The sequence below is a fragment of the Centruroides vittatus genome, unplaced genomic scaffold (assembly GCF_030686945.1).
Source record: "Centruroides vittatus isolate TY-2023 unplaced genomic scaffold, ASM3068694v2 contig_754, whole genome shotgun sequence".
Taxonomy (NCBI): domain Eukaryota; kingdom Metazoa; phylum Arthropoda; class Arachnida; order Scorpiones; family Buthidae; genus Centruroides; species Centruroides vittatus.
Genome location: NW_027122490.1, coordinates 4,487,850 through 4,515,672, shown reverse-complemented (window position 1 = coordinate 4,515,672; position 27,823 = coordinate 4,487,850). Strand labels below are relative to the sequence as shown.

At 28.5% G+C, this 27,823-nt stretch overlaps 1 protein-coding gene across 1 annotated transcript in view; it reads left to right on the top strand.

Annotated features, from left to right (window-relative positions):
• Positions 1–14,834, top strand: part of LOC136981400 (uncharacterized) — a 34,550-nt gene extending 19,716 nt beyond the window's left edge. The window contains exons 5-6 of the mRNA XM_067277715.1: positions 12,544–12,927; positions 13,765–14,834. Of these exons, the coding sequence (XP_067133816.1) occupies positions 12,544–12,927; positions 13,765–14,451 (1,071 nt within the window). The 3' untranslated portion in view covers positions 14,452–14,834. The remainder of the gene's footprint in view (positions 1–12,543; positions 12,928–13,764) is intronic.
• The last annotated feature ends 12,989 nt before the right edge of the window (positions 14,835–27,823 follow it).

Here is a 27,823-nt window from a genome sequence, read left to right as displayed (position 1 = left end):
TTAATTTTTGTAGATCATTCTGAAGATGACGAATTTGAATAATAAATTGTTAATGTTTATACAACGAATATTTAGTCATCTGTCAATATTTTAAGCAAATTATCAATTTTCTTACTAAAATAGTAATAGATTGACATTAATTGTTTTGAAAAGATTTAAAGACATGTTGATCGAACTAACGTGAACCCAATTTTTAAACAACAGAATGGATTATTAAAAAAATATATATATAAACAGTCTAAAAAATACTTAAAATTCTTTAAAACTGACGAGTTAAAAATTACTCTGTTTTACCCGACTGCGAAGGAACATCAAACACCCAAGTATTTTAAACATTGAGAATGGATTATGTTAAAACTAGTTTTAATATATTCCACTGTAGTAACTTATACTCTACATTCTTCTCTAGTAAATTAAATTTAATATGTATATTGAATTTAACTACAAACACTGTCACTTCGAATTTAACATCAGACAACAATCTAAAATCAATTTTAACGTCTTTCCACTCCACTTCAATCAGCGATTAAATTATCTTCTATTTTTCAAATCGAAATCCAATTACACGGTTAGAGGAGCTTCTCTTATTAGAAAGATTTCGAAAGAAAATTTTTATGCATAAAATGTAAAAACTTGCTTTCAGTTTCCGCAGAAAATATAAAATATTTTCAGTATCCGTCAGTTTCTACACGTTTTCTACACCTGTATTTCTGATATTAATTTTGCTCCTTCCGTCTCGAGCCCAAGAAAACTACAGTGAAAAGTGTCTTTTCTCACAGATCCTATTATTTATTGTGTACTAGGAGCAACATCTTGAACGACCCATCAGTAAATGGATCATTCATGTCCCTGTAATAAAGTCTAGCTTCTTGAAAACGTAATCAACAGTATTTATTAATCGCTTCGTTTTATAATGAATTTTTTTAATTGGAATATATTTTTCATAATAAAAATAATCAGTAAAATGATCTGTAGAGCTAAAAATTTCGTTCAGTTTATTGTATGATTTTTTTTCATAGTCTAAATTGAATTAAAGAAAAATGTACGTTATTTTATTAAAATTAAATGTATTTTATATATTTTAAAAATAATATGGCTACAATAATAATAATATTAATATATGAAAAAATAAAGTTTGAATTATTTACCTATTTAATAACGTTAAAAGTATTTAGCCCCTAAAAGTCGGCTTCCTTGTTTTTACAATAACAATGCAGGAAAGCTGGCTTTACAGCTTATGTTTATTTTCGCTTTATACGAATATTTAGTCATCTGTCAATATTTTAAGCAAATTATCAATTTTCTTACTAAAATAGTAATAGATTGACAATTCTATAATTAAAATTGTAGTTGACGAAAAGATTTTAAAGATAAAACTTAAAAATATATACATCTATGCATTATTTAAAAACTTCCAGAAAAAAATTTAAAAACTATATGTACAGTACATAAAAGATACTGAATAAACAAAGTAAATTGTATGCATATTTATTTAACTTATTATTGCGTGGAGTTTTAAAAAATATATATATGATTTTAATGAAGTATTCAAATTAAAATATTAAACTCTAATTTTTTATTAAAATAATTTTTAACACTATCATTATTTTACGTTAAATAATATGAAAAATATTAAAATACTAAAATATAATAAAGTTTCTACACTCTCTCGATAGATGGCGAAATGATGTCCACAGTGTATCTTTCATTTAAAGAAAAACAAATTTTCCGCCTTCAGTTTCAAAATAAAAATTCCAACAGGTTTAACAACAAATAGACGACCTCCCGATAACAAAAAAAAAGCCACTAAAAATTTACATATAAATGCACGAAATTTTGTTTAAAAATGATAAATTGTCCATTATTATTTACAGGTTTTTGGGTCTAATAATTCGTATATTTAGACAATTAAATCTTATAATGAAAAGTGAGAAGAAAAGTTTTATTTATAAAATGTTAAAAACACTAAAAACATTCATATTTTATAATAATAAAGATTTTTTTGTAATGAATAAGTAATTAGGCATTTACAAATAAATTATTATTATTAATATAAAAACATTAATACGTATGATATTTTACTAAATAATAATTTAAAATATGACAGAAATATTTTATAATTTAAGAATAGATTTTTTTCGGTATAAATTATGCTTTTTAACACACAAAATCTTCAAATATTTCGTCAACTTTTTATTTCTAAATTATAGTTTACCGTCACAATTAACTTCTGGACACAATTCATTTTATTTATACGAGTTATATCTAGGTCTATACGTGCTTTTACACTTTTTTTTCATTGCAATTTTACATAAAAGTTCAATTTTTTAAAATTATTCTATGATGATTACAATAATGCCATCCAACGATGATTACAGTCATCAATCAAAGAATACTGAATAAAAATTACATGCAAAAATTCATCAAATAAAAAAAATTAAATCTTAAATATTGTAGACAATCTACTTTATATTCAAGACAGTTTTTCTTAAAAGACAATAAACCATAAAAACTGTAACAGCTTGAAGGAATGTTAGAATTTGTTTTTATATATGTAATAATGCTCCTTTTTGAATAAAATCTAAATAGAAATGATCTTTAATATTAAAACTTTACTCATTAAATAAAAAATAAATTCTATTTTAGTCTAAAAGTTTCGTAATCTAACATCTTTGTCTACAACCTTCTCAACTATTATAGTATATTCTACTTGTTGTCCTCGTTAACTAGGTCAGGGCAGTTAAACGTACAAAACGCCTAGCAGTTTATAATACGGCGCAAATATTTTGATATGTGTTTGTACAAAATTATTTCTCTAATATTTCATGCTCTAGGGAGTAGCGTATCAAAAATAAATGTATTTACACGCTTAACACGCTTACAAATAAATGGAATTCCCTTCGTTAACCTTTGTAAATTCTTTAGTTTCTCGAAGTTGATATTGTGGCTTATATATTATATAATTCAATATCAGTGGAATAAAGTGTTATATTGTGTAACATAGACGACCTTTTACAATATTATAGAGTGTTGACCCGGTTATCTCTTAAGTACATGGTCAATAATGATTGATTAGATCTTGAACCAAGTCAGAGGTTAAAAGACGGAGACGAATTAAACTTATATTTAACAGGGTGCAAGGACGAGACAGGGTCATTGTGTCTCGAATGTCGAGAATAAATTGGTTTTACGTAAATGACACTGAAACGTTCTATTCAAGCTAAGTAAAAAGTACATTTTTTTTTTCTTTACAGAAAAAACAACGAATTTTGTTATTAATAGTAAATGAAGAAAAAGATATATTTGAGTAAAACTGCTTTTATGATACGTTTTCAGTGTTACCTTGTAATTCCGAAAACGTATTAAACTGGAACAGCAGGAACTAAGGGAGTGTTCTTCCTATGAAAGGACACTCCTAACATACTTTTCCGATAATTATAATTGTGTTTATATCACGATTAAAATGAATTCGAAACAATATAAGACAAGACCTTTGCAGGAAGTTCATTTAACGAAAAATAATCGTCGAATTCGGATGCTTTCATCAAGGACATTTACTATAGAAGCGGATGATTTACGTGCTGTTAACCTGAAATTTAAACTGTATTTATAACTTGTTAAATCAAACGTAAAGAATTCTTGCCCCGAATTAAACGTGGTTGAATGCAAAGATTAAAACTCTGAAAAAGGAATAATAATTATTTAATTCAAACGAGCGTAAAACAGCAATTGAGACTACATAAACAATATTTTAAAATTGTTTTTACAAAAATTTAAGAAGCAAATAGTAGCTAGTAATCATTAGCTTAATTCTTATTAAATTTATTACTATTATTATCATCTTATAATTTATAATTTCAAATTAATTGAGGAGATTGGATAAAATGTGACGGGAACTTTTTCCGAACAAATGAAATTAATTTAGAATTAGACTGGTTATAAATGTCAGCAATATGCAAGCAACTCTTATCTAAATATTTTTATTTTAATAGTAATTATAATTTTGTAACCAAGATTGAACTAATATAATAGATCAAATTAAATTATGTATTACTGCTGCTATTTTTCCACTGAAAAATTATTATTAAAATTGTTAGAATGATAATAATAAAAATATAATTAAATTTATAATAATAATAGTAGTAGCTTAAATAAAAAATAATAATAATAATAAATTAAATTATAAAAATTAATTTGTAAATATGCGCGTATTTGATAAAATACGATAAAATTAAAAGAGTAGAATAATTAATTTCTTAGATTTGACACTCGCCTTAATAAATACTGGTTCATTCGACCTCTATAATTTACGAAATTCAAATCTTTTACTGCATTCCAGATTCATGGCTAATTGATTATTCATGAGAATTTATTTAAAAGAAAAAAAAAACGGAAACACGAATGCCAATTTTATAACCTGACCATACATTTTGATACGAGTTCGAGTTTTTCATTTCCTTCTGATGTATAGATTGAAACCAGCTTAAATCATTATAGTTTTATTAAAATACACACACTCGATTTTTAATGATAAAATATATCTTTAAAATGCATTGTTTTAATTCTTTTTACTTAAAATATCAGAGAAAATAATTATTTTTAAATGCTGTATAGGCACGATACTTCTTACTTCTACATAATACCTAAAATTAAATTTAAATAAACGAATCTAATAAATTGTTATTTGCAAAAAGTACATATTCAATGCTAAACAGAAGAATAAATTTTATAAGAATTTAGTATAGTTCGATGGGATACGACAATGCAACACTTGGACGATTTGCCAAGGGGTGCCTCCCGGGAAAACTTTCTATGGAAACTGACTCCTATTTAGATGTTAATCACATGAAAAATCCCGGAAAACTCCCCGTGGTCAGGCACAGACCCTTCTCCAAGTACCAATTTTCAGTCATTTTATCCACTCTACCACTTTAAGAATTTGAATTCAAAAAGGGAATGTTACAAAAGTCCAGTCTTGTTTATTCAAACCTTTTCTACCTATTTCAACAATATCTTAGTTTAAACATTTAGATATACTCTTATAAAGAAGATAAAACTAATACAGCTTAACTGTATGAAATTCAAAGCAAAATTAATTTATTTTCATTTATTTCGAGAATATATTATTTAAACAATGGACTAAAAGTCAAACTTTCAAAAAGTAAAGTGCTTATTTTTATTAAATCAAGTCAATTAAAATGAAAACTAACAAAACTTACTTTTATATTCAAAGTAATTGAAATTACAAAGTCACATATTTAATTTAATCTAATGGATTATTTAACTTTATACAGTTTCATTTTTTTCTGTTCATTCTTAATTTTTTTCTTCGAGCGACGAAATTTTGAATTTCAAATATGTTTAATATATACGTTTTTTTTTAAATTTTTCATACTTTAATTAACTTTTATACTGAAATTAATTAACATAAAATAATTGGAACAATGCAAAAATTAAGAATACAAATTTTAATAAAATGGTTTCTAAGCCTAACATATGTAAGTAAAATATGTACATAATGATCACTTGCATAATAAATTAAGGTATAAGAACAAAAATATAATGAAAAAGCTTATATCTTAGACTTCTTTTATATTAAAATCTTTCTTCCTCTTCTATTTATAAGGTTTTCATACCTTAATGTAAACCCCATGTTTGATCCTGAAATATCAAAACAAATCATTATTTCAAAACTAATATTTAAAATATGCTATTTAAATTTTTGTAAAATGAAAAATATATATATAAATTCATATTTTTAGTATGCTTTTCTTTTAAAAATTTAAAGAAAAAAAAAGAAGCATACTTCATTTCTATTGAAAGGACTCTGTAATACTGTTCCAATTCTCTGTCAATTATACAATTGATTATTTATTCAAAAATTAAATAAATTCTTATTATAATTATCTAACTATTTTTATTTTAATTCTTTCGATTCCACAGATATTAAAGGAACTTTTTTTTATTATATATTTTATATATAATAAAAAATTATATATATATTAAATATATATATATAAATATTATAAATATATATAAATATATTTAATATATTTATATATATTAAATATATTTATATATATTTATATATATTATAATAAATATATAAATATATATAATATATATAAATATTATATATATATATATATATATATATATATAAAATTATATATAAAAAAAAATTTATATATGTCCATCGCGAGTTCATTTTGATCTATTGTAGATCCGGCTGAACTCACAATGATGTTGAAGTAATGAGACGGAATTTAATAAATTCTTAAAAATTTATGAATAGACCCAAACTAGAATTTGGCTCCTCTAGAATAAAAACTTGACGAAGTTATTGTTTCGATCATCTGTCTCATCGAAAAAAAAATTATTTAGTATTAGTTTATGTTTTAGTTTGAAATTACATTAGTTCATTGACGGATAACTTTGTAATTAAATTCCTAAATTCTATTATTGTTTACATAAAAATAATTAATTAGATCTAGATTTATCTTCAATTATTTCATCTAGAATATAGTAACCTGTACTTTTGAATTAAAAAGTTTAAAAAATGTTTTTTTTTTTTTTTTTTTTTTTTTTTACTCATTTACGGTGATTTTATGCTTTTGGAATTTTATGCTGTGTTAATTTTAAGTGTGGTCCTTTGCCTAAAGGTGCTATCTTAAAAATAAAGTAAAGAATAAAAACATTAAAAGTATATTAATAATATAATTAACACCATTACATTCAATAAGTTAATGAAGAAAAAAATTTTTAAATTCTAATTAATAATTTTTTATATACAAGATTTTTATTATTTAAAAAATAAATTAAAATTCAGTTTAATTAAATTTAAAAATTACTATACTATTCTTCCAGTACACAATGATATTTAACCATTTAATTTAATTCATAGACTAAAAAAATTATAATTTTAATATTTTTCTATTAAAAGTATTTAATTTTAAAAAATCAAATATTTACATATTAATTTAAAACAAATTCCTATAAACAAATATAAATCATTGCATTTAAAAAATTTATATTTTGTATTTATTTCTAATAGATATTTGAAAATCGAGATAAATCTCTACAAAATTCGAACACAAAATTGAATAAAATAGCCTTGAATTTGATCGAGTTCTCTCGATTAAAATTCAAGATCAAAATTGACTTAAAGTAAACTCAGTGTCAAATCAAAATTAGGTTAAATCGAAATTAAAATCAGGGTAAAATTCAAAATTCTTGTATTACAAGAAGTACGAGAATCTTGTACTGCTCTCAATCCTAAATCTTGAATCGAGTACAATCTTGCATTTTATCCTGATGTCTCTTAACACGTTTATCCGAAAGCCTTTGTGTCTTTAATATTCTAAATTCTATAATCTTTAAAATAGTCTCTAGATAAATATAAAGATACTTAATATATACCATAATTTTCTGTTTTCTATTGGAAAATATTTCTCTTCTTCAGCTTCTTCATTTTAAGTTTCGTTCCAAAGCAGGAAGCTTTCCACATCTTCTCTAAGATTCACACTGCTATTTGTTAGTACATATACAAGCATCCTCATCCATTTTCTCTTAGAAACAAAAATTAAAAAGAAATTCTGCCGAAAAGAAGAAATTAATTGGGACGAAGTGGCCGTAATTACGAAAAATGAAGGAAAAAATAGCCGTGTAACACCATATTAGATCTTTATCAATACATAAATATAAAAATGTAATCGACTGTAGAAAACAAATAGAACATGATAAACACGATATTTGAATTGTTTTTAATAAATTTAAATATGTTTATTTTATATTTACGGAACGTTTAAAAATATATATTATAAGTATAATGAATATATCTATTTTCTTTTGTAAAATAATTCTTTTAAATATTTACTAAATTGTTAAAATGTCGTGTTATATAAAAAAATGTTTTATTTCAATTATAAATTTCAAAATGGTTTGTTTAATTAAGAATTTAATAAACAATTATATGCAGATGTTGAGGTGGGGTCGGATATTACCCCAGTTCTTTTTAAAATTCCTTGAAACTCCCATTACTTTTTAGTAGCAATAATATCCCGGAAGTTAGTTTTTAGAATTGTATATATATATATATTGTTCTTACAGAATATAGCTAAATTCTCAACCCTTTCTTTATTCCAAATTTCGTTGACTCGTCTATAAACAATAAATAAAGCCGCTCAATTAAATATAATTATTTAAAATAGGTTAATACGATTGGTAATTACTTATTTTTTAAAAACTTTTTCTTATTAGAATAATTATTATTTTTATATTGTCACATTTATGGCACGTAAAAATTGACCTTTTGTACTGTACTTACTATTTTTATTTTATATTTATTTCTAATATTAAATTAAAAAATAAATAATTTTTAATTTAAAAAAATTCATTAACTGAAACTAAGTTTTATAAATATTTTTAGTGATTAATAAATAAAAAACGTAAAATACAATAGGAAAGATTTTGCTTCTTTCTCAAATTAACTAATTTCAATTACATAATTTAATCATATAAATGTAATTTTATTAATAATTTTTACGTATGAACAATTTTAGAACATTAAATCCTAACAATAATTTGTAAGTAACCCAAGCATAATTTACTGTACTACGAAACAATTTATTGAATATCATTACCTGTAAATAATGTTACGTGTGGTAATATTATTTATATAGGCACCGACAAATTTTAATGCATTTTAAATGGAAAAATTAAAACTTAGTAGGTTTATTTTACTTTAAACCTCGTATATCTTAGTGGCGATATCTCAAAAGTATCCAATGTCAATTGAAAATGATCATAAAATATTAAAAATAAATAATTTATTTCTTTAAATTGTTTTAGAATAAATATATTAATTAATAATTAAATTTCTCTATTTCCATAATCCTATAAAAAATAATAAATTGTTTAAGACTGGAAAAGAACTTTAAATTTCAACATTTCTATCGTTGATCAATTATAATAGAAGTTTCCTATAAATAATAATAATAATAATAATAATAACAATAATATAGATTTATTATGAGTTCTGTTTACTGGTAAATGAATCATAAAAATTCATAGATAATTTATTTTGTCGCTAAACTTAGATTAAAGAATTTAATTTATATGATACACAACAATAAATTTGCCAAATAATAATAGTCAATTTAAATAATTTCTTGTATAAAAACGATGTAATTAAAGACAAAGAAAACGACATATTTTCTATATTATCAAAAGAAATTCTTATTTATTAATTTAAAAACCATAGATATAAGATCAATGGCATTTCATGTATGCATTGTCTTTGTTAACTAAATCAAATTATGGCATTTTAAAACGGTATAAAATTAACAGAAAATTAATTTACATGAATTTTAATAGTTTAATAAACAAAAATAATAATAATAGTAATAGTAATAATAATAATAATAATATAAACAAAGAAATTGACTCAGATGATAAAGGCTAGCAGCCATTTGATTCAGATGTACTGGAGTAACAAAGAGGGGCCAGGGCTCCTGGTAAGAAAAAACAAGTTAATATATATATCCATTACGTAAGTATTAAAAGCGAAAAATTTATTAAAATGCGTTATGGTTCATATTAAATTTTAATTTGGACTCGTCTTCCAGTCAGTAGCCAGTAGCCAGATCGGTCTACGTCGGATCTGGCTACTGGGTTCAGGTCCCTTATACAGAAGGGTATTCTGTATTGTATTGTGTTTCTCGCATAGAAGACTGCTATGCAAGAAACACAATACAAAACTGTTATGAATTAAAGTTTTTTTTTGTAAAATCAATAAAAGAAATAAGGAACTATTCTTATTTCTTTTGAGCTCCAGAATTTTATTGATATCTTTTTGATATTTTTTGATAATGAAGACGCATTTTTATATCAATATTTTGTTAAAAATTTAAAATAAAGAAATTTTCTCCCTAGATTATAAAGAAAAATTTTAATAATTTGGAACTGTTTTGTATATATTCCGTTACAAAACAGGAAAAGTGAGTTAGGCCTATTTGATAACTACTTCATCTCCATAACTTGAAAAAATATTAAATTTTTAAGTGTCGTTTTATTATATAATTAAAAAAAATTACATAATAAAATTTTATTTAAATACTTATATTACATTTTATTTTAATTAAATTAAAATTTTACACATCTTGAGTAAATAATAATTAAAAGTTAAATTTTGTATTTTCAGATCGATAATGATCCCTAAAAATTCTATAATGGTAAAGACGTAAATGTCTTTTGACCTGTCATTTTATAGCTTATAAACCCTTAAAAATCACGTATAAAACTTTCCTTTTTTATCGGATCTGATCCCATTTTGAAACCGGCAGAGTTCGAAGATTAGTAATCTTCTAAAATTACAGTCTGATCCATTATAGGCCCACGCAATTATAAATTTCATTGTTTGAAGAAAATATGAAAATGGGAGAGCAAGTTTTAACATGAATTTTTATATATACTTTGATGAGGTTACGAGATAGGCATGTAAGATAAGCGATCACTTTCCTCAATTTCCCATGTTAACATCCATCCCAATTATTGAATATATTGATGATAAAGATTTATTTAAAATAATATTTTTTATGTAAAATTCTGTTATTATTTTGATTAAAGTGTAAAAATATATTCATACCTTATTTAAGAATTTAAATTTAATAATTAAACAGATAAGAAAACGAAATTCTTCTAACGAATTTAGTCCATTTGCGTGACTGAATTCTCTTATTTAATGTTGTTTAATACCTTTTACGAGTGTTAAATATATAGAAATTAATACCGACATCACGAAATATTTTAAATTAGAATTTATATTATTTATCACGTAACAACAGACATAACAAAAATGAAATCGTTTCAAACTCTAGAAAAATACAAAATGAGATACAAGTAAAACCCGTTAAACAAGAAAATGTAGCATTCGAGAATTAGATGTTGGAACCTACAAATACATGAATTTTATTATGAAAATTTTTATATATTTTATTTATAAAATATTATCGATATTTAGTAATAATTAAATAACGAAATTTTGTTTAGAGAAGGTTAAAAATTAGTTTTTCTTATTAGATATATGATTTGATAATCAGAGTATTGATGCTTCTTTAAATTAAATTGTGAGAAATTATGGTTATAAATGAATATAAATATATGCAAGTTTGTTATATTTGCTTTATGTTTATATTATTTTCATTAAATTATGACTAAACTTCACAAAATTTTAAATACAAATATAGAAATGGAAAATAATGTATTTTTACTAAACATTTTGCTTAAATAATGAAGAAATAAATAATTTTCTGCTTATTTTAATGTTATATTTAATTAAAAATATAATTAAGTCAAGAATATAATTTAAAAAAAATTAATTTTCAGTGTTACCATTTTCTAAAATTAGAACTATTGTCCGTTTTAAACAGATATAAAAGGTCAGAATAACCGTGAAAAGTTGAACTACACGATGAAGGATTAATCGAACGTCCTTTTATGCTAAAAATTTCGATAATAATATAAAAAATTTTGTATCTCAACGTATAAATCTGACGTCAAAGCAATGCCCAACGTCAACGTCAAAGCAGTAAAAGTTGATCTTTACCGTGTTCTGGTTGCTTATCCTGTTTGAAGTAGGTTAATTGGAGTCGAAAAGCATTGTTGTTTCCCCCAATAGAAACTTAAGGTCGTACAAAAAAATTATTTTGACCATTCAGAATTCTGCGATTTCTTTATTATTTTATTTAAATTTCTTGACTCTTATAAAAGCTTGAGGAGGAGAAACTTCATTTTATTGGAATTTAAAGATGAAGTAAGTCACATCCTCTTCTCTATAGACTATACTTTAAGCATTAGAAGAAATTCTATAGTGTATCATTTCTGGAATCGTGTAAAAGCTAATTTGTTCTAATGTTCCATTAATATGTTTTTTTTTTACACTTTAGATTCCAAGGGAAGATGAAAGTTTTAGCTGTCCTCTTGTTACTTTGTAAGTAAATTAGTTTATAATTTTGTATTTATTTTGAATAATTTTGTTAAATATTACTAACTACCACAGCAGCACATATCAAAATAATTAATTTTTAAAGTAAAATTTATGTAAACGTGTATTTTTTCCTCCCAGGTGCTGTCGTTGCAGCTGAAAGGGTAAGCATTATTGAAACCTGTAATCAATAGGATCCCATTATCTTTGAAGTTAAACTAAATTAATTTTTCTATTATTTTTTTAAAGAGTAAAAGACAAGCATATGGAAAACCACCCGGTGGATATGGAGGAGGAGGCGGAGGAGGTGCACCTTCATATCAAGGACAATACGGAGGCGCTCCCCCTAGACAGGGAGGTGCACCAGGAAGATCACAATATGGAGGGGGACCATCTGTAAGTTTATAATTTTTTCTTTAAGAATATAAATTTCATAAGATATATTCTGTCCTATTTTAAATGCTTTCTGTCTAGTTTTAAAAATTGTATACATTTTCTTCCAAATAATGTCTCATAAATCGAATAATGACTTATATAAATATTTTCTTAAAATTTTGTAGTATGGAGCAGCTCCAGGAGGTGGACAGGGTGGCGGTTACGGTCAGCAGCAAGGGGGTTATGGCCAGCAGCAAGGGGGTTATGGCCAACAACAAGGCGGATATGGCCAACAACAACCTCAAGAAGAACCAACTCCGGATCCTTTGGCCGAATTACTCTCCGGTTCTAAATTCAGTTGCTCCAGTAAAAAGGATGGTTACTATGCCGATAACAGTGTCAGTTGCCAAGCTTTCCATTATTGTGTCGGTGGTGCCAAACATTCTTGGATGTGTCCTTCAGGAACAGTTTTTCATCAAGTCCATTTGAACTGTATTCAGAAAAGTGACGATAACAACGCGTGCAGTAATGCAGAAAAGTTCTACTTCGTCAATGATTATTTAAACAAGGTAAATGAACAATCTTTCTAATATTAAATACGTTAAACGTTTGTATAAATAATGATCAGAAACAGTCAATTATTAAAGAAAAAAAAAACACTTTCTAACGGTTTTGGAAAATAGATTTTAATTTAAATTTTTGTGAAAAAACGGCCAATCTGGTCGTTTATTCTCATGGATTAAAGAAAAAAAATCCTTTAGAGCTGCATCGTACAACTCTAAAGGATCCGGGTTCGAGTCCAGATTGACTTGGAAATTTTTACGGATTGGTTGACCTGATTATGTCAAGCTCCGTCCTTTATCACGTGGTCATTCTAGTATGAACCTGACAAAATTTATGATGGATTTGCATAAAACAAACCCTTTTAAAGCCCCGCAGGGTTGAAAGAATTTTTTTGAAAAATTTATTTGATTTCTGATAATAAGCTATATTTTAATATTTTATTTTATCTTACATTAAACTCAGCACGATCAAAATTTAAATGAGTTCTTTAACCCGGAAGCATATAAAATTGTCTCACGAATTTTTAATTTACTTTGAACAATGTCTTTTAGATTATCTATCTGTCGCGGGTGCGGCTCTTATCTTCCAAACACTTTTTCTTCTCAAACAGGATTTTCAACACACTTAGACCCTAAATCTTGATGTTTGACTTGAAATTTTAGATTTTAAATAGTTAATTAAGTCACGATCTAAATACCTGATCTGAATAAGAGTATAAAATGCTATAATTATATATATTGGTTTCGCTAATTATTTAAATTAAAAATTAAGATATAAGTCTAATTCTTACGAATTTAGCAATTAAATTATTTAATTAAAATTCATAAAAATTTATGTTGCAGCCTTTAGATCAGAAAGGACCAAATAACACAGTAAGATATCATCAACGATATTATCCAGATGGATTCATATTAGGAGATCCACTCACTCCTCCACAACAAGGGCAACAGCAACAAGCAGCCGGAGGGTACGGTGGTGCGCCCAATCAAGCTCCTCAAGGTTCACCCTACGGTGCACCACCAGCGGGAGGCCAAAGTTCCTACGGCGGTCCTCAGGGAGGAGCGCCTCCTAGTTCTTACGGTGGTGGACCTTCTTCCCCATCTTTCGGGAGACAAGGCGGCCATTATAATCCACCTTCTGGAGGCTATTCCGTTCCTCCGGCTAGGGCACCATCACCTTCAGGTTTCGGTGCCCCACCCTCTTCTTACGGTTCTTCATCCGGACCTTCTAGTTCTCCCAATAATGGCTTCCAAAGTCCTCCTCAGAAACCAGCAGGAGGAGCTTCTCAGTATCCTAAATTGCCCGAACTTCCAAATATCGACTTCTCCAAATTGCTTCCTAAACCTCAACCCCAACCCCAACAACAACAGCAAGCGGGCTATCAAGGAGGTCCACCACCAGGCCATGCACCAGGGGGTCCAGGGGGCCCAGGGGGCCCAGGAGGTCCAGGAGGTCCAGGAGGCTATAGGGGTGCTCCCTCGTACGGTGGCCAACAAGGCCCATCTCCTCCTAGGTATGGAAGATACTAAAAAATATCTCAGTCATTATTGTAAGATAAATTTATCGTCGCAACAATCTTTGCTTCCACTTATAAGCATCTAAAGAAATATTTATTTTATTTTTTAAAGCTAAACAATTTACCTTCCACCTGTTTTTTCAATTTAAAAATTTATTTATAAATACTTTACTTAATTATAAAATAAAAACTAAGCATAATATGAAATATATATTTCTTAAGTTGCTTGTAATTAAAGAAGAATTTTGTACATAGAACAACAGAAGTGTTCACCAATTAGCATAGATTTATCAATTTGTATCAATGTCTTGTAACAGTCGAAATTTTTGTCAATCGTCAGAACACCTTCAAATCCCTATGTATGAAGAAAATCTATATTTAATATTGTTAAACCATTCGTGCATTAAAAAATAGATAAAATATCTTTTTTAATACACAAACAGATTAACAATCTGTGGATAAAATATTGTAAATCTTAAAGTTAAATTTGTAAGTCGAAACTAGATAAGTAAATGTGTTTCTTAAATAATCTTGTTGATCATTTCTTGTGAGAAATGCAGTAGACCTCACTCCAACACTTCAGTATTAATTACTGCCTTTTTTTACTTACATTTATTACGAATATTTTATAATTACCAAAATCTTATTTTTTTCTTTATAATCTAAACAAAATGCAACCTATAGTAAATTAACTTTTATCGTTAAATCTACGGAAGAATTTATATTATCCATTTAATAATAGAATAATTAAGAATATTGCGAAACGGGAATTAATATATAAAATTTAAAATAATTATAATTACTGCTTATAAAATTTAATTAAATATTTTTCAAGTGGTAAAGAAAATCTAACACCAACTGATTCGATAGTCGAGTGTGTTTATAATTTATTTACTCTATAATTAACACGTTTTAAAGTAAGCTTATAAGCATAATTATTTAAACAATATGATTTGAAAGAAAAATGTCACCTTGATCTACATTCCACGGTTTTAAATTCTTTCCTAGACACTACCAGTTTATATTTTATTTCCGTTACCGCTATTGTTTATCAAGTTTGGGTCAAGGAGAACGTCGCCTATTCCTCGTTAGTACAGCTCCAGAGAATTTTATGAATAATGCCTTTCTTTTTTTCGCCATCGCTCAAGAATATTAATGAAGTTTATAAATTAAAACTTTGGAAGATAATGCGTCTTAAAAACATTTATCATCCGAATCATTAACTTCTTGAATGATGAAAAAAGAGATTTGAATTGAAAATTCATATCGTGTTCTTAATTAGTTTCAGAAAATACTTAAAACATAATTAAAATTAATCATCCTCTTACCAAATCAAGATAAATTAAGGTGAGATTCTATCAATTTTCTCTTCAGATTTTATCTATTTCTTTAAGTTTTTTATGGCTCACGATGTAAATCGCCGAGATAGAACTGTAGTAAAATTTTATGGCATAATAATTGTTAAATAGTTCTTCACAAGGTCGAACAATCCCAAATCATAGTAAATTATACGCTCGTAATGAAACTGTATAGACTAACGATATTTTGTCATTACGTTTTTCTGTTTTTCTACATGTCTTTACCTTGCCTTTCTCTTTTATATATATATATAATAAACTCTCATCGAAAAAAAACCTAATTTTTACTAAAAAAAATTCACTAAGAAATAAAATTTTAAATATATTTTAATCCATATAAAATTATCTCGAAAATAAATCTATGTATTCAATAATTAATACTTTGTTTATATCGAAATTAACTTGGATTATAATTAGAAGTATGTAAAGAATGTTAAATTCTTTTAAGCTATAATTCTTTAATAATTATATTTTATTTTAAAACATTAACAGAAAATGCTATACACTTTTAAAATTAAATATGGACTTTTAACAACGATAAAGATCAAGACAAAGAAATCCCAAATTTAAGATGTACTCCAATTTCAGAAACGTGAGAAAGGAAAGCATGCCTTAAATTTAAAGTAGTACGGTATTACATTTACAGAACAATTTATTTTAACTTTGTGACAATAACAGAGGTCATTACTAAGCTACTATATCTTTAGAATAGCTTAGAAAAGATGTTGGTGGATTCAAAATATTAGTAAGGCTATTAATACAATGCATTTCATAGAATCTAGTCGATAGAATGAGCAAATTACACGGATCTTCTCAATATAATTAATATTGTCATCAGATAATTAATCACGAAAATGGAAATTGTATCAGTACTTGACTACAAAAAAAAAAAAAAAAAAAACAGTAAGCAATATGCCGCCACTTCAAGGATAGTAGGTTGATGGTCAAGAATACTAATTGTTTCGTAGGTATACGAAATTATTCACTTACTACCTGTTCACTTATCTATGATAAAATATTTTTATTCTTTTTTTGAATGTTCATCGATAGTTTTTATAAAATTACACGTCGTGAGTACTACTTGAAAGAAACTGTTCGCTTTTGTTTCTCTTCCATTAAATCTGCAAGGAATGGATCGCTATATTATTATTATTTTGACAAATTAAATCGATCATTAATTGAGAAGCCAAAAAATCTTGATTGCAAATTCTAAAAAAAATCAACCATTGCCTTCTGGAATTCAATATTGGTTTTCCATTACTCTTTCTTTGAAGGAGTCACAAATAAAGCCATAAAAGGTCTTTCTAGCTAGCATTCATCTTCCTCTCATTCTTTGTGCTGTGCGCCTCTGATTTCTTCTAAAAAGTTCTAAGGAAAAGACTTCTTTGTTTAGCTATCCTTTGGTTACGATGAGTGTTCCTTCTCTTTAGCATCTTTGTTTATGGGTGTAATCAGGGCCGGATTATCCCACTTTGGGGCCTAAGACATTTTTTCCTACCGGGCCCCCTCCCTCTCCCACAAGAAATAATGCACACAACAAATATAAAACAAAACTAAATACAGTAATACCTCTACATACGAACGCTTCAGCATACGACATGAAATTCGAACATATTTTTGCTCCACGATACGAACAAAAGCTCACCATACGACGTTACATTAGTTTGCAGCGCCACCGTCATGATCACGTGTTCTTTCTGATTGTGACTGTGACCGATTTTATTGAAAAGAAACATCCCGAAAAGGTTCACACTGGCCGCATTGCTGCTCAGTTTAATGACATTTGCCTAAGTCATTTTAGAAACATTTTAAAAAGTAGGCAAAGCCAAACCTCTTTGGATAGATATTTTACCAAGCGACCTCTATCCAGTGAAAGTGCTGGTGGAAGTGAAGGAAAGAAAGCAAAAAGCAGTGAATAAAAAATTTTAAAAAAATATATAAAACAGAGAAGATTAAAAAAAATTAGTGTTAAGTTATTTTTAGTTATTGATACATTATGTTATGTAAGTTAAGTTTTAGTATGATTTCCCTTCTCCCTCTTTTCCACCACCAGTTTACGCCTCCATCGTCGTCTATCCTCAAAGGTCTATCTCAAGTGCAAATAAAGCTACATTTTTTAAATCAATTGTTATTCTATTATGGTTATTTATACATTTACAACTACAAAACGCATTTTTCAGTGTTTTCCTTACTAAAGTTATTTTTTTCAATGTACTACTTAGCTTTAATTTGAGTGTTTTTTCGTGTTGGAACGGATTATTTGGTTTTACATGTAATCATATGAGGAAAAATGATTCACCTTACGACATTTTCATGACAGTTTAGGAACGGATTAATTTCGTATTCTGAGGTACTACTGTAATGTGAAAAACTAAAACAAATCTTAAATTTTTATTAATAAAAAATATTTAATATACAACAAAAAATTTTAGTTTTTCTAGAAAAGTTTGTTTATAAATTTAAAAAAAATTGAAATTTATTTTATTAAATGTCTAACAAAAGTTGTTATACAATAACGATATTACCTTAAAATATCAATTATTTAATTTAACCTTTTTGTTAATATTTAAATAATATAATATTTTACCCATGAGAGGTAAATTGAATAATGAAAAAAATAATTTAAATAAAAGCCAAGATAGTTTTAAAAAAGTAAGTATATAAATACAGTGATACCTCGGTTTTCGTCGATAATCCGTCCGAAAACAATCGGCGAAATTCTAAACCGATGAAAACCGAGGCAATTATTTCCATACGAATCAATGTAAATCCAATTAATTTGTTCTAACACTCCAAAATACATACCAAAAACACATTTTATAGAAAATTAATATAGCGTTAAATACTAAAAGAAATAAGAAATTAATATAAAAAACTAATTAGCATTAAGATAAAAGCAATGGAATTGTTCGGCTAGATACGCGGGGTCTTATCTTGTAAAAGCTAGGACACGAGCTTCTAGCCTATATCGCCCCGTGGTAAAGTGTGACGTAATTGTCATGTAACAGTAGTTGTATGCGTTTATGATGGTCGTATCGAGGGAATAATGCCTTCCGGGAATTCCGTTTAATGGTTACTGGCCCATATTCAGGCGTTACAGACGTGGAGATAACCCGGAAAACTTCACGTGGCCAGCCCGCCCTGGCAAAGCGCGAACCCACGACTGAACTCCCAGTGTTCAGGAAACGGAACCGTTGGCCAATGGCGGGCCATCGCGGGGTAATATTCACACAACGAGAAATAACGCCACACTGCGCCGGAAAACGCGTGGATCGCCCTTTGTTTTCGCAAAATTAGCAGCGAGGTCACTCGAGCACGCCGACGAAATCCGAGGCAATCGACGAAAACAAAGACAAATTTTTCGCGAAAAAATCGACTATAACCGAAGTCAACAAAAACAGAGGTATTTAAATAAACTTTATTTAAAAATTCTGTTTTCTAGTCTTTAATTCAGCAAAATTATCAATTATTTCATCATAATTAATATTATCCAAAGCATTTTGTTCGATGTATAAAACAGCTAAAGAATTTAATTTTGATTCATTCAGTGAGTTTCGTAAATAATTTTTTACACGTTTTAATACTGAGAATGACCTTTCACCAGATGCATCTGATATAGGCAAAGTTAAATATATTCGTAATAATATCTCTGTATTTGGAAATGTTGATACTATTTTTGTGCTCTTTATAAATTGCAGCATATCAGATGGCAACGTTAAATTTTGACTTTCGCAAATTAATTTAAATTGCAACAATTCCTCGTCCAATTCTTCAGTATCAATGTCGCCACTGTACCATTTTTTTTAGCAATGCGGTATCAATTGATACGTCTTCGTCGGCAGCTATGTTTGTACGAAGAGTTTTAAAAATTTTCATCAATATCTTCGTAACTTTTGCTTCTAACTTTTAATTGAAGAGATATTTTATCACAAATTACGTAGAAACAATTTCGCTTAAACATTTCTTGGCTCTGACAAAAACTTACATTTCCCTCATCATTATAAGCATCATCAAAGAAACGTTTTTTTTTTATTTGGAACCTTTTTTTAAAATCACAATACACTTTTATTTCTGACGTGCTTAATGCCTCAGCTTCTATTTCCAGAAATGAACTTCTTAAACTATTAACGTAATGATATAAATTGTCAAAAATATTTACTGCAAAATGCTTGCATTTATTCTGGAAAGAATTTTATCCCAAATAACTGTTAACAAAATGAATTCTAAAGTATTCATTTTGTTTGCCATTTTTCGTGATTCTCCTTTAACAGAACATTTCTGAGATTCGTCTAAAGATATTTCAAGAAGAGCACTTTTTATTTGGTCGAACCCAGCGCGAATTGCTTTAACTGCATCAGCTCTACAAGACCATCTCGTAGTACATAACTTTTTTACTGTAAAATGTTTATTATTTGCGGCAAAAGTTTTTTTCTAAAATGTTCCACCTGTACGTAGAAGCCGAAAAAAGGTATAAATGATTTCCAGTAAATTAAAATATGTTATTGCCTGCAAGCATGATTCACTAGCACTATTTATTACCAGATTTAATGAATGCGAAGCACAAGGAACGTAATGGGCTGTTTCACTATGTCTTTTAATGCGGTTTTGGAGCCAATTGTATTTGCTGGACATATTTGCTGCATTATCGTAACTTTGTCCTTTACAATTGCTAATATCAAGTCCTAATTTTGCAATATTATGTAAAAGTTCATTTTCTGATGATTCCCCCGAGTGAGAATAAATGGAAATAAATCCAAAAAATCTCTCGATTGGGGGTTCCATCTTCTGATAAATAGCGCAATATAAAAGTTAATTAGTGTAAATGTGTTATATCAGGAGTAGAGTCGATTATTATAGAAAAATATTTGGCAGCTTTAACTTCTGACATTTTCTTGTTCAATATTTCAATAAATTCATCACAAATAGTCGAAGAAAGATAACTCACGTTGCCTTTTCCAGCTGATCCATATTGTTTTATATGCGATGCTAAAAAGTCGTCAAATTCTGTCAAATATTCAAGAGTTCCAATGTAATTCCCGCTTTGACATTCAGAAAAGAGTTCATTAGAGCCACGAAATGCAAGAGAATTTCTAGCGAAGAATTTAATTGTTGCTACTACCCGCAGCAGTACTTTTCTCCAGTATTTTGTTTTCTAAATACTCTTTTTCAACTATAGTATCTACACGTCCCTCAACTGAATTTTTTCCTATCAAAATTTCAATAGAATGCCTATGGTCAGTAGAACGTTCATGTTTTTTTACTCTTACATTTACATTTTTCCAGTCCGAGAAGCCTTCTATAAAAGCAGTTCTTCTGATCGCAAATATCTTGCAAACATTGCTTTACTTCATGCTTTACTACTTGGGCTATACACTAACCATTCTCGCTCAATTTTTTCACCGTTTGCTTTGTTACGAGTAAAAATATTTTTCTTTAATGTCCGAGTTACAGTTTTTCCACCTTCTGCCACTACTTTTTTAGCGGTGTGCACAAGAGAAATATTTGACGATGGTTTATTTTTAAGCAAATAATGTTGCGTGTCTATTGTTAAATTTAAAGGCCATAATGAAATGTCCAAATTGTCAAAAATTAAAATAGCATTAACGATGTTGGATCTACCTTCTACATTTTGTATTTCTACTTCATTAATTGCATTTTCGTTTTTCTTCTCAACCTCTGGTATGTTTTTGTCTTCTATATTTTTCATTTCAACTACTTCAATTATATTTTCATTGTTTTCTGTCTTCTCTATTTGTACTTCTTGATTTTCACTGTTTCCAGAATATTCACCAACGTCCTTTTCTTCAGGCTCAACTTCCACATTGATATCGTCTACATTTGTATGAATAACATATTTTAGCAGAGCGTTTCTGTTTATTTACTTCTTCCAACTTCTTCATGCACTTTCTTTTCTCAGAACCCGAAGCGTGATGATAATTCATTTTCTCTAATATATTAAAATTTATAATTTAACAAGCTCAAATAATCAAAATTATAAAATTACAGTAGGACCCCCTACAACACGGGTTCATATGAGACGGATTCGTATAACACGCTAAAAGCGGCTCGTACCAGTATAACACGGTAAAAGAATGAGTCAAATTGTCATGGCCGACTCGTGTCTCAACAGGATTGGTCGAATCTGGACAAATAGTGGACATTGCACAAACCATTGAGTTTAAACAAGCAGCGGACCTACTAAAAAACATTTATTATTCAACAGCTATAAAAAGTATATTTCTATTAATGACGTCTCCAAAGTTCAGCGAATTTTTCGCAGAAAGAATAACTTATCGGGAAACACGCGTCCGCCGTTCAATGAGCCGCTCCGCGACGAAAACAAGCTTAAGCATGGGCGTGTTCGAACGATGCGCACTCGGTAAGTATTCCTACAATTTTTTGTTTATAGCATAGTTTATATGGGTTATTCCTAAAAAATTATACATGTTTTGGAAATGTTCGAGTCAAATTAGTCTAGAATCGATTAATTTTAGGGAAGAAAACCTTTCAAACAGCCGTACCGGCTAAAGTGCACGAGTGCCCGGCTCATGTATTTGTAAAATCTAAGTGACTTGTACAACACGGAGTTCATATAACACGGAACGTATCTACCGTGTTATACGGTTGTCTACTCTATTATAATAATGGTAAATGACCTACCTCTGAACCTCAACATGCCTTACAGTAGAAAAGTAAAGAATTCAAAATTCACACTTGCAACGAACTTCACACTGTTAAACACTAGAGGCGCCCCTAGCTACTATTTAAATTAACGATATAAATATTATTGTCCCAGAATGACACTGTTGCTACTACATTTACAGACATTGCTAAGAACATCCACAAGGGCACCCCAGCGATGATTTTCAGCTTTTATTCAGTATAATTGAGTATATTTTATTTATAAATGCCCACTAGGGGCGTCCCGAACGGCTAGTTTAACAACATTTCACAGGATGTTAAGAATACATATAGTTAATATTATTCTTATCGCTATAAAAAAATTCTAAATTATCGGAAGAATTACTTTCAATAAGAAGAAACATAAGAACATATTTTCTTTAGATTTTAGAATTTATAATAACGATATAAAAAGCAATATGTTTTTATTTGTTTATTATGTACAGTTGTCCAACAGAAAAGTAAACTATCTTATTTACAAATCTTTTCAAAATACAGTAGACAGTTTGACCGGGCCCTTCAAAAAACCGGGCCCTAGACATTTGCCTCATTTGTCTATTCGATGATCCGGCCCTGGGTGTAATACATTAGAGCGCCCATCTACCTTTCCATAACCTGGAGATTGGTCAGGAACTTTATTTTCTGGAGGGAAGACAATCCGGTTCAGATAATTGGAGATCTATTGTATTTACAATATTCTTAACGAAATTTAATTTTTACTCTCCCAGTTGTTATGTATACATAACATGGGAAAGTATTGGAATCATGTCAAATTTGTCCCTCCGGATTTTTTGCAAGTCTCCACGTTTTGAGACCCAGAACCCAAAATAAAATAAAATAAATAAATAAAAAACAGAAAAAAATTCCGTGGCTACCCTCAAAATTAGGCTTTTTGTCGTTTTGTAATAAGTAACAATGTAAAAAGCTTTTTTTATAATAAAATTTCATAACAGATGGCAGCACACACAATTTTATTTATTATGATAATATGAAAATTATTTTTTAAATAAAATCGTTTAGCAGCCGGGAAAGTTACGCAACTCGTTGCTGAATTTTTATTTTGATTATTTTTCCTACATCAGGTAGTCTTTGTAAATGACTATCGTCTTAATCATCAAATTTATAAGCGAAGCGAAGTTACTGCCACGCTTTCCGTGTGTATAAGATATAGTGTACACTAGTGTACACTAATTCCTCACTTAACGACCGAGTTCCGTTCTTAGAACTAGGTCGTTAAGCGAATCGGTTCGTTAAAGGAGGAGCTTAATCGTTTTTATTTATTCCAGATAAAGGAAAGGTCTAAAGGAAACCCCGACTCGATCACTTTGTGTTAATTTGCATCTCATATATTACAGAATGTAAACATACAATCAGCAAAAATTATAAAAATGACGAACCAAAAAATTAAGGTTCGTTCATTAAAAAAACGGATTAATGCTTTAGTCATCGAATCGTTCAGATGGGATGCGCAATAAAGTGGTCATTTATAACCGAAATATATAGTCTTGGAGATTGTGAACGCTTCGTACAGTGAATACTGACCGACTGCAGAAGTAGACAAGTTAAGAAAAGGGATTCCCCTCGCTGAAGAGCTGGTTCTAAGTCCTAGCGGTCGTTAAACAGGTTGGTGATTAAGCGAGGAACGGCTGTAATAATAATACGATTAGATGGTAATCTTTATTCTGTTGTTCACGATGTTCTTACGAGTTCATGATTTATTGCTACCTGTTTTTCCTATTGTTATACCTTAAATCCTATTTCCAAGAATTTTCCAGATTGTTTTCTTTTATCTTCATTAATGTAATTTATATTCTAACAAACGAAAGATAATCGTTTCGTCTACAATCAAAATTTGTTTACTTCGGCCAAATTTGACATTCACATTAAGCAAAGAAAACAATAAGAAAAATGAAATTTTGTTGTATTCTAACAAACTTTCTTGTATTTCAAGTTTCATAAGCAATTTCTGTAATATTCGTAATTCTAACAATTTAATAAATTAATAATATATTAGCAATTGACGTATAGTACAAAAGCATTGATATCTTATACAAAGTTTATTTTATTTTTTTAAAATTCCCATTCTTAAATAACAAGATTCACAATGAATTCGGTTAATTACAATCTTAAAATTCAATACGTCTTATTGTCTTTAAAATAATTAACACTTTTATTAAGAAATGTTTACTATCAAGTTTAGTTTGCAAAAAGTTTCATATCCCGCTAATTTCCTTTAATAATAATTATATATAATTATTTGATTTGTAAATAAGAATTATTTTTTTAACAATGATTATAAACCACAAGGTTACTTTAACTGCGTTTCGAAAGGGAAAAAAAACAGAAAAGAAAAAACTTTAATGCTGAATTAAATTTCTGATACTTTTGTAAACTCAATTACATTCCTTGTTGCAGAGACAGAATTTGGTAGAAGTTATGTACTTTTAATTTTACAAAAAAGAAAAAAAATCATTTATTAATTTGTTTTAATCGTTTAAATATATAAAATTCATTTTTGTGAGCTATTTAGGGGAAGGTGGAGCAGGATGAGGACGTTAAGGTTTGAAAAGTCATAAGATGGCAACCACTTTAATGAGAACAATAACTTTTTTATTCTCAGCGATTACAACATTTGGTAATATGTAATACAAAATTTAATTTTTGAAAAAGTTTTTAAAAACAAGAAAATTTAATATTTTAAAATTATATGTAAATGCACCATCTTGCCCCACCCATGGGGTAAGATAGGGATATTATTTTTATATACATGGACAAATTAAAATGGTTAAACTGTCGTTTTCTTCAGTATTGGCACAAGAACAGTGTGCCCATTTATCACAACGGCTACATTTATTATTATTTTCCGAATAAATAAATATAAAAGTTTGAACTTACTCGTATTTACTTTACCAGACGATACTGTCACTTTCGCGCATGCTCAGTTTCGCTATTTTGTAAGCAGACGATGTTTTTTTCCGTGGAAAAAATTTTTATTTCGATTGTTATCTCACATTTTATTTCTTGTTAAGATAGTATTTAAATTAAAAAAAATGTTTTCATAAATAAAATAAAACGTAAAAACAAATAATAAAGTAATGCAGTATACCAGGTATACTATACAGTTAGATATGATTTAAAAGTGGAATATTTCATTTTCTATAAAAAGATCATTTTTAAAAAAATTATTTTATATATTCGAAAAGGTGATATAGAATTATCAATGACAACGAATTTAAAACTAGTTCACTGCACTATATTACAGTACCTCTAGCCAGCAACAGAATTCGTGGCCAACCTTGGACAAGATGGGGTACTCCATCTTGCCCCAACGTGCACTTTTTATACTGGCTGCAAACACGGGCAACTTTATTTCAAAACTAAACTATTTCAGTCTTAAAGGTTACTTCGAATACCATAATATCTTCATGTAATAGGTAATGTAAAAGTTCACAATAATACTTATTTTGTAGAAACTTTGTAGCGGGCGTAAAATTAGATGAAGTATTGCTGAAACATGGAAAACTGTCTTACTTCCAAACAAAGAGAGCGATTCGGACGTTCTCTCGTCTCGTGATCCTTTTGAGATTGACATTTAATTCCCCAAATAACAGCTAGATGAAAGCGCGTTAACCACGAATAAACAGACGTCCCCGTCTTACCCCATGGCCCCATCTTGCACCGCCTTCCTCTACACATTAACTATTATTAATTGCGAGAAGTTTTATAAAAGTATGACTTTTCTAATTTTTCAAATTAAACGAGCAAGTATTTAATGCCGGGCTGCAATTTGTAATCATATTCTTAATTTATTTAATTTAAAATATATTCTCTCCATTTCAAATTAGTAATGTCTTGCTCCCCGTACATCATACTTTTCCTGATAACAGTCATTTATGTAACTCCATTCAGGGAAAAATTTTCGAATTGAATTCACGTGACTTCAATTCGTATATACAGTAGTGTCGTTAATCGGAACACTGGTAATCGGCACGATTTTCAGTCGGACTGTGTCGTGCTGAATCGAACGTTTTTGATACTAAATTTACTTCTAAAGTATAATTTTCATGTTTTTATATTCTTCATTATATTTATTTTGTTTGTACAAAATGCAGAAATAATTTTTAACGATACGATAGCCTCGATTATTATTATAAAAATTTTCGTTAGGCTTAAAATCGACGAAAATTCAACACGAAGCGACACGCAACGGAGAAAAATTTGAACATCGGACAGGTTAATGTATTTTTTCGTACATAATGGGTAATCGGAACAAATGACTAATCGGAACAACCCCAGTCCCCAATTGATTCCGACTTTTGACTCTCTACTGTAGTTAATCGGAGATTCCTGCCCCTAAACTTTCCATATCTGGTCTCCACTTTCATCTATCTAACACCGTTCTCGGGATTAATTAAGGAAGGACAGTGGGAATTTATAGGGCAAAGTATAGCGATCAGTCAAGAAATGACCTCCTTTCCAAGATTTTTACATTTTTGGACTCGGGATGTTGAAACAAAAAATACAAAACTTTGTGGGTTTTCTGTAATATGGATAAATGTTTGTGGGGGGCACGTTTTTTTGTTCACCTAATTTGAGGCTTAAGTCCTGTCTTTCGTCGAAAATTTCTGAAATTTTGCAGAAAGGTTTGTGTATTACGGGGATTAATGCTATTAAATTTTGGCAGTTAAAGGTAAAGAGGATGGGGAGATAGGCCAAGAACACACATGCGTAAAATTGTGTGGCAGAAAACTGAATCAGAAATCAGCTTTCAGTTCAGTTTCTGTTTTACGCTTTTATGCCAGAACACACATACGTAAAAATTCTGGCCGAATAGGAAACACCACTGCCACCAACAGTGCTAATTTTATTAACTTTTTCCTCTCATATAGGCTATCTATCCCTTTGTACCTTCCACTTTTTTCTCCATTTCCTCTGCTATAATATAGAAAATTTAAATTAATAGACTTATATTCCGAATTCAAGTAAAGAACGTGTGATCTAAATACTAGGCCTATATATCGATTTTACAAGACCTACCTGTTGTTTGAAATTTTGCACTTACAGCCATCCATAAACGTTGTTTAAATACAGTGTCTTTATGCATGACACTGATGTGATCGAACAAATTCGATAAACCCCTGTATTTCATTTATTTTTTGTTTTTTCGAGACCGTCACAATTGTAGGGTTAACCCTCGTTGCCGCCATTGTTAGAATAAAAAGCACGTGTCTACTTTGACGTCACAGAAAAGACTTCTCTTTATTGGAGGAATTTTGGCGTAAAAAAGTAGAGACACGCTCTACTCTATTTTCAGTTCTGTTTCAGCCAAAATTTCAGAAAAATTTT